We start from the raw sequence: 13,072 nt of genomic DNA, 5'->3' as shown, positions 1-13,072 counted from the left end.
AGACACAGAAAACAGACATGGTTTCCAAGGGTGTGGAGGTGGGAGAGGGATGGAGTGGGAGTTTGGGTTTAGCAGATGCAAACTAGTGTATATAGGATGGATAAACAACAAGGTCCTACTGCATAGCACAGGGAACTATATCCAATAGCCTGTGACAAACCATAATGGAAAAGAATATGAAAAAAAATATATGTACAACTGAGTCACTTTGCTGTACCAAAGAAATTAACACAACATTGTAAATCAACTCTACTTCAATAAAAAATTTTTTAAAAAGTAATAATTTATAGGTAAAAAACAAAGAAACAAAATTATCATCTTGAAATAACTGCTGTTCCACAATGGTCAAGGAGATGAATAAACAGGCCCTCAATGCTGGGGTGGGGGGAACTGCCACCGACCACTAAGGCCCAATTATCCACAACTGGCACAGTGGATTCCTTGTTTGGCCCAATTTCACTTGGAAATTGTGAGGGTTTAACCCAGCTAGTTACTCTAAGGAGAAATGCAGAAATCCTTTGATCTAGCTCAGGTATCGGCAAATTTCTTCACCAAACAGTAAATACTTTAGGTTTTGTGGACCATACAGCCTTTGTCACAACCACTCAACTCCTGTTAAATCATGAAAACACATCCGTATAGACACACATGAGCTTGTCTGGATTCCAATAAAACTTTATAGACAATGAAAAGGGAACTTCATGTAATTTTCTCATGTCAAATCATTCTTCTTTTGATTTTGTTCAACCAATTAAAAATGTAAAAGTGATTCTTAGATTGTGGGTCAAACAGAAACAGTCAGTGAACCATTTGACCCATGGGCCGTAGTCTCCAAGCCCTGATCCAGCACAAGCTCCTGAGAATGGGCCAAGAGATGCAGCCAGAGGTTTTGTAACAGCTTATCTTAAGGGTGGAAACTTTACTGCCGGAGGGCACAGAGGCATTTCTTTGCTATTAACGTAAGGAACGATATGTCAGTGTAGTTTGATAAATAATAGAAGAGGATAGGAAAGAAGCAATTCCCTTTCATCAAATTTTTAGGTGTACCCAATTATGTCTTATAAGAGAACGACAGCCACTGGTTGTATTTTAATTTCTTGTTTAACCTTGGCACTTTGGAAGATATACGTAAATCTAAGACACATATCACCAAAGCATCCAAGTGTTCAAATCAACTGGGGTCAGATTCACAATTATTTTTCTTCAAGAGCACTGCAAACCCTTGAAGAGGGAGCAGGGGGCAGGGAGGTGATGTGCTGAATTGCCTTATTAGCTCAGGGAGGTTTTCAGCACCCCATGGTAACTCTCAGTATATGACGGGATGCCATAAAATGCTGTGAACAAATTTAGTTTCATTTACTTTACCTTAAAAAGAAAGTGGAAGAAGGCAGATTACTACATGCCAATCTGGGGAGCTGAGTGAGGTGTGATAATGGTTTTTCAGAAAATAAAATGCCTGGGTGTCAAAACCTCTAGATCAGTGTTTCTCAAGGTGGGGTCCCATGTTCATACACATTGGAATTTCCTGGAGTCCTTGTTAAAATTGCAGAATCCCTTGCCTCAAGCCAGACTTACTTAATCAGAATGTCCAGGAGTAGGGCCTGGGAATCTTAATTTCAATAAACTCTTTGGAGTCTTTAATGCACATTGAAATTCGAGGGCCCCTGCTTGAAGAGGTGGCCATCAATGAACTAAAGGAAATGTGACAATCACCTTGCGAGATGCCACGGGTGGGCGGGGCCACCTACCTTGCCTCTGTCAAAGTTCTGGATGATGGCGAGGTGCAGGTGCTCCTTGCGCTGCCATTCTGTCTGCATGGGGTAGGTCAGGAACTCCCGGAGGGGCCGATCAGACCATTCCAGCAGCTCATCATATAACAGGAGAGTATACGCGGCCTCTGAAATTCAAGTGGGAAGGTGAGGATCGAGACAGGACCCCAAAGAACCTCCCTTCAAACGGGGCTGGTTTGGGACAAATTGGAGAAAATACTATTTTCTGAATGTCATGATACTAAAGAAAAAAATGTCCAGAATATATGCAACAGAAGGTTAATGAATGATGAGTTCCCCTGGGAGATGGAATTATCAGAGATTTGTGTTTGATCTTTTGGTTCTCTTTATCCTCTCTTTCTGTCCTTCCCTCTTTTTTCCCCCATAACGTTCATATGCTACCAGCATATGATAATAAAAATAAAAATGTTTAAGGGTATCTCTGTAGCTGGTTCAAAGATGTAGGTAGGGGAGACATGCCTTTGTTTGCTCGGAAGTTCACGGGTAAATCCCTTGGAGTGGGACTATGGGCATCTTCCAAAAGGCATGCGTAGGAAGCAAAAAATGGTAGCTAAATTCTCCTGGATAATAAAAGGCTGAAAAATCTGAGTGTGTGGTGTGTGTGTGTGTGTGTGTGTGTGTGTGTGTGTGTGTGTTGGGGGGGGTCAGGGTACAGGCAGAATTTAGGAGGGGCAAAGCTAGAGAGGAGCCGAGCTCAGAGAAGAAAAATTTTTTAAATCTAGCAACAGAGGAAGGACAAGAAAGAGTAAAAGTATTGGATAAACAGTGTGTGTGTGTGTGTGTGTGTGTGTGTGTGAGACAGAGAGGGAAAACAAACTGCGGGGGCTGTGTGCTATGACCCCCATGGTTAGTCCCAACAAATCTTCAGTAATGGCTACTGAAGTCATGACATGTTTGGTGTGGTTGGAATTTCTTGGGGAAACGTGAAAAGAGATGACATTCTATACACACGTGTGAAAATGGTGACCCACAGGCTTAAGCATAGTTGACAGGTAGTGTATTTAATAGAATACTTGCTATTCTGCAGGTCTCTTCTTTTCCTGAACCATAGATATGGCCAAATACATCAAGAATAGGAACCAGAATTCACTGTCACTGATGAAGGACTATAATAATAATAATCTAACACTATAACAGCCAACTCATTTACTGCATTGAATAAAATGAACAAACCCTTATGTTATTTATCTATTTAACTACCACCTCCACACACGTCTCAAAAGACACAGTAGGAGCTTTTACCACAATATCCATAAATGGTAATTCTTTTTTTCACTTATTTGCTGGAAGGGTAACTACACATAAAGCTCTTAAGTAACATGTTAAGTTCTAGTACTATGATTTGGCTATCTCAATGTATAACATATACTTGCGATAAAGAGCTAGATTCCTATCATTTTTCTCTTTTCTCTCAAGTGTAGAAGTCCCGTAAGGCACAGGCTCTGGCAGTTCTTCCTCTTTAATTACCTTTGGTGAGCTCAGTCCTGTAGCTTCAATGACTGTAGCAAAAGCTTTCATCACCCACCAGCAGTCTCCTATCCCCCAGCATTCAGTTTGTGCACTGTTACCAATATGACTTTCCTTCACTGCAAATGATCACATTGCTCCCCTGATTAAAACTAGCCAATGACTCTAAGTAACTAACAGAACAAATTTATATTTCCTAAAGTGACAGAGAAGGCTGCCCATGATATGGTCCCTCCGCTCACATATTCCCACTGGTCCTCCACTTATTGCAGGTAAGAAGGAGCCCACCACTGTCTCTCCTAAGAAGCCTCCAGCCCCCTTGACCCCATTATCAGCTTTTGCTGAATGAAACAAGATGCATCCTGACCCAGAGGCAGCTGCCCACCAGGGACAGAGGTGGCTTCTCTTGCTTGGGCACTGGACAAACCCTTTCTTGTGGTGAGATGGAGAGAGGGAATATCCGCTAAAGGGTGTTGGTTAATAAGTGGATGCAGAAACAGCTGAATCGCCACAACGTAGGTTGCCATGGAAGACTGCTTTACAGAGGACAAGAATGGTGATGGTAATAACCAGATCATCAGAGCTGTGTTGTATTTGAATAGCCTTCTACTTTTCTCTGAGGCCTTCTGAGATAATTTCCTAACCTTTAATTACCCACATATTCTTATCATGCCAAGCACCTAAGAAAACCCTACGTGTGTCTTTGTTTTTCCATCCACACTCTTTGCTCGTGTTATCCGAACAAACTAAGGTTCCCCTCACTTATCACACCAACTGACACCTATGGTCCTTCACAGCCTGTTCCTTCAAGCCTTTCCGCTTTAACTACTAAATAACTCCTATTTTCTCTTAGCGACGCAGCTCAGGAATTATCATCTTTGTCTCTCAAATTTCTTCTGTGTCTCCCTGAGCACTCAAAAAATACCCTTAAGACTAACCATGTCACAGTGAAAAGGAGGAGGGGTGAGGACTGAGGGTCCTCACTCCCCACAGTTGAAGCCTGCAGCTGACCACAGGGTGGTACCTAAAAGGCAATGAAGGTCAAATTCACAGAGACAGAAAGTAGAATGGTGGTTCCCAGGGACTGGGGGAGGGGAAAATGATAAGTTATTGTTTAATGAGTACAGGGTTTCAGATTGGACAGGTGAAAAAGTTCTGGAGACGGATGGTGGTGATGGTTGCACAGCTATGTGAATGTACTTAATGCCACCGAACTGTCCACTGAAAAATAGGTAAGATGGTAAATTTTATGTTATGTATATTTTACCACAATAAAAAAGCAAAAAAAAGGGGGAGCAATGAAGAGTTCCTAATCCCTAAACTGCTTTCCAAATCATGTTTGCCCTGGGAAGGTCCAGGGGATGGCTGGAAGGTCACGTGTGGGTGACTTGCCCCTGGGAAGTGTGGAAAAACAAGTAAGCATTGGTGGGCCAGCGGAGGAAGCTGAAAAATGACGGAATGGTGACATGGGAAAGGTGTGAAAACAAATTACACCTGTTTCAGAATTTGATTCGGGAAAATCATGATGAATACCTGAGGTAAACAGTGTGTGTAAAGGAAGCATTAAAGGAAACATGTATGCCTCTGAGGTGTTAACAACAGACTACTAAGGTTGTTTGAACACATTGACAAACTGTAAATGTTTTATTATATGTTGTATACTTATTCCTCTGCATCTTTAGAAGACAATACTACATATTGAAAAGAGAAGGATGAATCACATCCAGAATTTCCAATAGACAATGTTTTTAAAAGTGTTCACAATTCTGAACAGAAGGCATCATCGCATAATTAAATACGGGCTACCTCATTCCATCGTTCTGAGATGTGTACGATGAGGACACCAATATGCAAAAAGAAATAACACAGGAGAAGAGTGGAGATGAATCAAGTAATGGAGGGCACTGTCACAGAGGGCTGGAAAGGGTTAAACCATTTAAACTGAATCCTATAGAGAAGTTTTTCCATCAATCTCTCTTTCTCCAAGGACACACAAAAATGAGGACAGAAGAGAAATAAGAAAAATGTTATATAGGAAAAGAAGTTATTTCTTATGACTTTGGGGAACATAAAAACTGCAAGCTGAGTAAACAAATTAAAGAAAAAAATTTATTCGTTTCCAAAATAGACAGATTTGGATTTTCAGAAAATGAAAATGTATCTGTTACATATCTGCAAGAGTTTGTTCTCACTTCCCTCTCTCATTTCTTTTTTTTTTATGGACTTTAAAATAAAACAAGTCTACTAGGTTGTTTTCACAGATAGAAAAACTAGGTTCACCATTTCTCTCAAAAATTGGCTACAAACTACTTTAAAATGACCACTTAAACTCCCAGACAACAGAGTCAGCTCAAAAATCTTAGCTTATTTCATCAAAACTATCAGCACATCTGTGTGAAGAGATACTGGGGCTTCCTCAGTGATTAAGGAATTACCAATATTGAAGGAGAGAAATCTGCTCAGGGTACTAAAATCTCATTGAGTGCATTCATTAGTAATGCATTTATTTAAATCTCACACTGCTAGGCACTAGTCAAAGAACTGGGAAGACTAAGAAGAAAACATCATTTCTGTCCTCAAGGAACTTATCCTTCAACTAAAGATCTCTCTACTACCTACCCATGTACCTATTAACACACACACACACACACACACACACACACACACACACACACATACACCTTATATAACTATGAATAAAAACAACATGACAAATGTTTTAATGGAAATCTGAAAAAATTGCAAGGGGAAAAGAGTTGTAAATATCAACTCAGCCCATGGCAGGGAGTGCTGGGTCATGGAGTTGATGAGGGAAGTGAAGGAAGGTAAAAACTTCATGGAAAAGATGATATAGGAGCTGGCTCTTAAGGATAAAAATTAGGAATGTAGTGCAAGAGGTAAGATGAGGCTGAGCAGACAGGTGTTTGTTCAATTATGATGGGCTCCAAATAAAGAGTTTGAGCTTCATTTTGTAGAAGACATGAATTGATAGAGTTATATCTAGAGAAGGGGTTGGCAAAATTTTCTCAAAGGGCCAGAAAGTAAATAATTTAGGCTTGCAGGCCACACTACAACTTTGTTGCAACTATTTAACTCTGCCAGGGGAGCACAACAGCAACCTTAGACAATATGTAATTAAGTGGGTGTGGCTCAGTTATAATAAAACTTTCTTTACAAAATCAGCTGGCCGGCCTGCAGGTTAAAGTTTGCTGAGGTAACTCTGGGGATAGTTAGGAAGCAGTCCAGGTGAGAGATGATGAAGGCTTATTTGAGGCAGTGAAACTGGAAATAATAAAAAGGAAATGGTTTTGATGTTTAGGAAGCAGAACCAATAGCACTTCATGAATAAGAGGCATCAAAGATATCATGAAGTCTCCAGTTTAAGAGTAAACAGTGGGGCTTCCCTGGTGGCGCAGTGGTTGAGAGTCCGCCTGCCGATGCAGGGGACACGGGTTCGTGCCCCGATCTGGGAAGATCCCACATGCTGTGGAGCGGCTGGGCCCGTGACCCATGGCCGCTGAGCCTGTGCGTCCGGAGCCTGCGTGTCTGGAGCCTGTGCCCCGCAATGGGAGAGGCCACAACAGTGAGAGGCCAGCGTACCGCAAAAAAAAAAAAAAAAAAGTAAACAGTGATGCTTTTAAGTGATACAGTGGAACTGTAGCTAGAGGCATATTTAAATTCTGGGAACAAGAGCACCACTTCAGAAAGGTTCCTTTACTCTTTTAAAGCTGAGGGAGGAACCATGATTCAGGAGTTCTTTGGAAGAACAGTGTGGCAAAAGGCTAAGATTGGTAGTTCCTAAATCCAATTAAAGGGTTCTCATTCTCGTTAAGATGTAGTAAGCACATTCTAGTGTATCTTTCCCACTGATTCAACGAAAATCCCCAGACAAAATATGTAAAGCAACTATTGGAGAATTCTGAACAGTAAATGAGAAGGTAGACAGAACAGTAAAATCAATACTCAAAAGAAGGACCACAGAGTGGTGAGGTCCTTGTTTTTATTTTTTGCCTTTTCTATCTCCTTGGCTTAGCCTTCCCTGCCTCCTGGAACTGCAAATGGAAACAGACAGAAAAAGCTCCAAGAAAAGCTCCTCTCGTCAGAGGACTGGGAAGAGGACCTTCTGTGGGATGGAGTACTTTTTTTTTTTTGCGGTTCGCGGGCCTCTCACTGTTGCGGCCTCTCCCGTTGCGGAGCACAGGCTCCAGACGCGCAGGCTCAGCGGCCATGGCTCACGGGCCTAGCTGCTCCGCGGCATGTGGGATCTTCCCGGGCCGGGGCATGAACCCATGTCCCCTGCATCGGCAGGCAGACTTTCAACCACTGTGCCACCAGGGAAGCCCGGATGGAGTACTTTTGACTCTTCTGGTCCACTCTGAGTCCCAGGGACAAAGCTGTAAACCTGAAGTGTGACAATAGGGGCAATCACAGTGGCAGCAGCAACAGCTTCCATTTTTCTCTTTTCTTTCACTGCTTTGTCCCCAGGGAGACCAACTGTACATAGTACATCATAGTGTGGAGGATCAAGCCTTGGCTCTGAGTACTTTGGCTTGGATCAAGTGAGAGTACTAGGAAAAGGAGCCCCTGGGAGATGGGAAGAGTGAGAAATATCAGAGAGAGGAAGGAGATGGAGGAAGGAATTTTTAAATTCTGTGTATGACTTCCTTGGGCTCACCCCCAAGCTGCACATGTGTAGAATGAACTAGAATCAACATAACAAAGATTTTGATAAATGAATTATGGTATAGAGAAATGTCCATGTCCCAGACTCTCACTGGGTGACATACACGCAGGAAAGACCAGGAAAGTGCTGCAAAGGCTTTGATAACTAAACTGACCTTCAAAAGGTGGCTCAGGACTTGAGGTCTGAAACTAACTGATTTTCTGCTAAAATAAAAATAGTCAATATTCTCCAGAAGATGAACTCTCATAATATTCAAAACGCCCAGGATATAATCCAAAATTACTTGACATTCAAAGAACCAGGAAAACTAAACAAATCTCAAAGGGAAAAGGCAATAACAGATGCCAATTCCAAGATGATTCAGTTGTTGAAATTATAGGCAAATACTAAGAAATAGCTATTACAACCATGCTACTTGAAGTAAAAGTGAACACTCATGAAATAAATAGAAAGATACATGTTCTTTGCAAAGACATTGAAGCTATTAAAAAAACAGCCAAATAAGAATTTTAGAATTATATAATAAAAATAAAATTTCACTGGAAGGGCTCAATAGTTGAATGGAAATGATAGAGGAGAAGCAAAGGACTTGAAAATGGATGAAGCAAAATGATCCGATCTGAAAAACAGAAAGAAGAAAAGTTGAAAAAAACAAAACCCCAAAAAACAAACCAGGGTCTGAGAAACTTATAGAATGATACCAAAAGGTCATAAAACTGGCCATCCATAAAACTGGAGTCCCAAAAGAGAGAATCAGTGCAGAAAATATATTTGAAGAAATAATGCCTGAAAACTTCCCAAATTTGGTGAAGGAAATAAGTTTATAGATCCAAGAAACTCAGCAAAGCCAACCAGGATAAACTTAAAGAAAACCATGCCCATATATATCATAACTGAACTGCTGAAAACCGAAGATAAAATCTTGAAAGCAACCAGAGACAATTACACATTACATACAGGGGAACAATTTAAATGACTACAGATCTCTCATCAGAAACAATGGAGGCCAGAAGAAAGTAAAACAACATTTTTAAAGTACTGAAACAAAGATACTGTCCAAACAAAGACACTATCCAGCAAACATTTCCTTCAGGGATGAAGGTAAAATAAAGATGAAGGAAAACTAAGAATTCTTCACTATTAGATCTGCTCTAAAAGAAATACTAAAACAAGTTCTTTAGGTTGAATGAAAATGTTAACAGAGGAAAATTGAGAATTTCAGGAATGAAGAAAGATCAACAGAAATGGTAAATATCTGAGTAAATATAATAGATTATTTTTAACCTCTTAAATTCTTTAAAATAGATATGACTTAAGAATTATGACATTATCCGACGGAGTTTTCAATGTACCTAGATGTAATACCTATGACACTACAATGTAAAGTGGAGAGGTCGTAAAGTTCCTATATTTATCTTGAAGTGGTGAAATGCTCACTTTAAGTAGACCGTGAAAAGTTGCTTTTTGTAATCCCAAAAGCAACCTCTAAAATCTACACAAAGAGATATAGTAAAAAAAAAAAAAAAAAAAAAAAGCCAATATATTAAAAACATAGAGTACTTAGAAACATAAATCTAATTAAAAATAAATTCCACTTTTAAAGGAGAAATGCTCGAGTCCTCAGCTCTAATTCAAAAAACAGAGGAGTTATTATTTTTAATATACCAGTGACCTGCCCACTTCCCCCAACCTGAGCCAAAAGACACAATTACCTGTGAAGTTCTGTGCTTTGAGGTGCAGATCGTAGAGTTTGTGGATATAGCGTATATACATCTCTTCCTTGTTCAGTTCAGTCTTATAGAAGTTCTATGAAAAAGAGTACAAGCAGGGATAATTCCTCAACAATTAGGTTGTCAAGTATCTGCCTTTTACTCTGCTTGAAGTTTGATATCTTGAACCAAGAGAACAGATGAATTTTTCTGTATAAATGTCTTTAAAAAATTAAGTAAGGAGACCCAGTGACATATTTTTAACTCAGCACTGTCCGTATTAAACATTATTTATCATCTATTGAATAGGCTGGTAATTCCTGGGGGGATGTTATTACCACTGATTCACATTTCATTTGTTACTTTCTGTTGTTTTTTGTTCGTTTAACTGCCAGTGGACAATCAGCCTATTCAACTAAAAATATTAAAAATATGTAAGATTTTAACCTGTTTATTAAATTTGATCATGGATAGTCAAAGGATAATTTCTTTAACTTTAAACTTATTTTAAAGGTTTCCAGTTTATGACTACAACATAAAGGGATTAATAAGAGATTTTATTTCAAATTACTGTTACAGGGCCATGCTTATTGAAAATATTTGGTTTATTAAAAAGAGGTATCTGGATCTTATTAAACTTCTCTCAACTGTTTTAACATTTGTCACCAAAAACTCAACTCTGACTTACCTGGACACATTACATTGCCATTTTAAAGGTACGCTTTATAGGCATCCACATACACTCCTTTACCACATCAGACAGTACATTAGTCCTCACTGAACTTAGTAAACATACGAGCAAAAGTGTAAGAAGCTGGAGTCCAGCAAAAGCATGATGCTGTGAGACTCTACATAAGGCAATTTTAGAAAGCAGGTCATTGTTCATTTTGAAATCCCTGCTAAAGCCATCTGAACTGCTATCATTACTACTGCTGTTGTTATTTATTTTATTTTATTTTTTTGCTGTTGTTATTTTGACACATGCTACTTGGAGTGTAGAAGAAGGGAAAATGAATAGTGATGGGGGGATAAATCTGCTGACTTGAAGCAGTGACAGGCTTTTCTAGGGGGGGAAAGTCCAGGAATTCTAAACGTTTTTGAATTTGATTAGCTAGAGAGGTGCTTTGGTAATGGACCAAACTAGCCAATGTGGCTGCTTAAATTGTACTTGGGCTCAAAGCCTGAGGAACTTCTGTCAATGTACTTTCTGGCCACTACCTAACAGGTGTCCATTCTTCAGTATGAGCACTCTTCTAACCTTGAGACAATGACATTCAGTTGAACGCATCATAAAAAATATTTTTTCCAATTTATACCATTATCCTTCCCCTTTTCGTCTTGTGCCTTGTAGATCTTGGCATTCTTTAAAAAGCTAAGTAAACAATGCTCTTCATATCTCTACTATAACCAAAATCATTTTAATTAGCAAGAATTGTTGTACCATAAACATAAATTTAACAACCTCATAGCAGGCTTTTATGTTATTAAAGGATAATTTGTTCTAATAGCTCTCTGGTAAGAAGCGTATTTCTTTGGGAACCAAATAAGTGATCACTCTGTAAATGAACAGTTCTTGAAAAAAAAGAAAAGCTCTCTCCAGTCAGCAGATGAGAATCTTTCACATGTGTCTGGCAAAACTAGTGACACAAAGAACAAAACAATAATTACATTTCCTTGTATTAGTCATGTCAAAGATTACCCATTTTTACCAGCCTAATACTACAGTTTAACTCTGATCTTGTAAAGAAAGCCAGAGCTCTCCTGAAGACAATCCGGAATTGATCTTTCCAAAAAGTTAAGAAAAATCTCTAGGAGGGAGGGAGTGGTTAAAAAGAACCATATTGCAGCTAGAAATCAAAAACTTTCCATATGGAGTAGAAGCTAAAAAGATTAGCTTCAAAGTTATATATTTTGTCCTTTAATAATAAGTAGTCGGGTGCTGGTTGAAATTAGAACAGCTTTCAAAGAGTTAGCATTATCTATACGGATATTCTTTTTTAAAAAAATAAATTTATTTATTTTTGGCTGCGTTGGTTCTTTGTTGCTGCGCGCGGGCTTTCTCCAGTTGCGGCGAGCGGGGGCTACTCTTTGTTGCGGTGCTCAGGCTTCTCATTGCGGTGGCTTCTCTTGTTGCGGAGCACAGGCTCTAGGGCGCGTGGGCTTCAGTAGTTGTGGCACACGGGCTCAGTAGTTGTGGCTCGCGGGCTCTAGAGCGCAGGCTCCGTAGTTGTGGTGCATGGACTTGTGGTGCATGCTCCATGGCATGTGGGATCTTCCAGGACCAGGGCTCAAACCCATGTCCCCTGCATTGGCTGATGGACTCTTAACCACTGCGCCACCAGGGAAGTCTGATAAGGACTATTCTTGGTCAGTGCAAAACTAGCAAGATAAATTCATTGTCTCAGGTGGATATTGACGGGGGCCACTGATTTTATTTACTAAGTCTCTGGCTTATTCCTACTGGGAAACTAGAATAAACACATTTAGGTGGAAGTATTCATTCTTTCATCCGAGGAAATGATCTCTCCTGTTATACCGGTTGAGGAAATGAACCTAGGGTCTACATTTATTTGTGTACCTCTAAACAGAGGACGCTGTGAAAGGAGATGGAGACAATGGAAGACGATTCCTTTGGAAAAAGGTAAAGGCTTTCCTTTGAGGCTATTTATGAGACTTTGTGTTTGGAGTTGGGGTAGAGCCAAGATTAAGGAGATAAACTGAGAAAACCTGAAGCTGACAGAGCACTTGGCTTTTCTCCCCAGATACTGATGTACAAGCAGGGACGTGGAAGGAGATCAGGCTGAGGACCTTGACCCTGGTGAAAGGCCCGCAAAAAGCTGGGAAAGCACAGAAAGGAAATTTAAAAGTGGAAATGACTGTGCTCAAGGTTAGAAATAAGTGCTAAGAGGAGAGATAATGGGTTGACCCAGTGAGCTTGGCCTGATGGCCTGCAGGTTACTGTTGGGTCTGATGATAAGAATTACAGAAGAAACTGCATAACAAGAGGTAGCCTGATAGAGGATGATCAGGTCTTACTATTTTTAGCAACTGATATTGGAGGTGGAGGTGTAACAATTAAAGGCAAAAATGAAGAGGAAGTGGTAGGCGTGGTAAAAAAGGACAAAGTCATATACTCAGAGATGTAGTACAGTGAGAAAACAAATTAGTGAAACAGATTAAAAAGACAGTCATAAGAAAGCAAAAAATCCTGAGCTCTGAAGAGGGGCTGTGAGGGGAATAAACAAAACAAAACAAAACAAAAAAACCTGAAATCGATGAGCTAAGACAGGACAGAATCAGAATGGGGGACAAAACAAATTGTAAGGTGCAGACAAATAGAGAAAAAAGGGCATGTGAGAGACTCATGTGGATCAGAGTAAGAGTTAGAATTCTGTCTGTGCAAGTACTTAGAATAGATGGTG

General features: G+C 39.9%; 1 protein-coding gene across 15 annotated transcripts in view; it reads right to left on the bottom strand.

Annotated features, from left to right (window-relative positions):
• DOCK4 (dedicator of cytokinesis 4) overlaps window positions 1-13,072 on the bottom strand; it is a 480,689-nt gene that overhangs the window by 39,447 nt on the left and 428,170 nt on the right. For all 15 annotated transcript variants that reach the window (XM_089917502.1, XM_089917504.1, XM_089917506.1 and 12 more), the window contains 2 exons: window positions 9,654-9,747; window positions 1,749-1,897 (listed from right to left, as the gene is read on the bottom strand). In XM_089917502.1, coding sequence (XP_089773628.1) covers window positions 1,749-1,897; window positions 9,654-9,747 — 243 coding nt within the window. The remainder of the gene's footprint in view (window positions 1-1,748; window positions 1,898-9,653; window positions 9,748-13,072) is intronic.

The sequence above is a fragment of the Delphinapterus leucas genome, chromosome 9 (genome assembly GCF_059928025.1).
Source record: "Delphinapterus leucas isolate spDelLeu-1000000601 "Yukka" chromosome 9, BTC_Dleu_Yukka2, whole genome shotgun sequence".
NCBI classification, from domain to species: domain Eukaryota; kingdom Metazoa; phylum Chordata; class Mammalia; order Artiodactyla; family Monodontidae; genus Delphinapterus; species Delphinapterus leucas.
The sequence above is the reverse complement of the archived record's forward strand: the minus strand, read 5'-3'. Positions and strand labels throughout refer to the sequence as shown.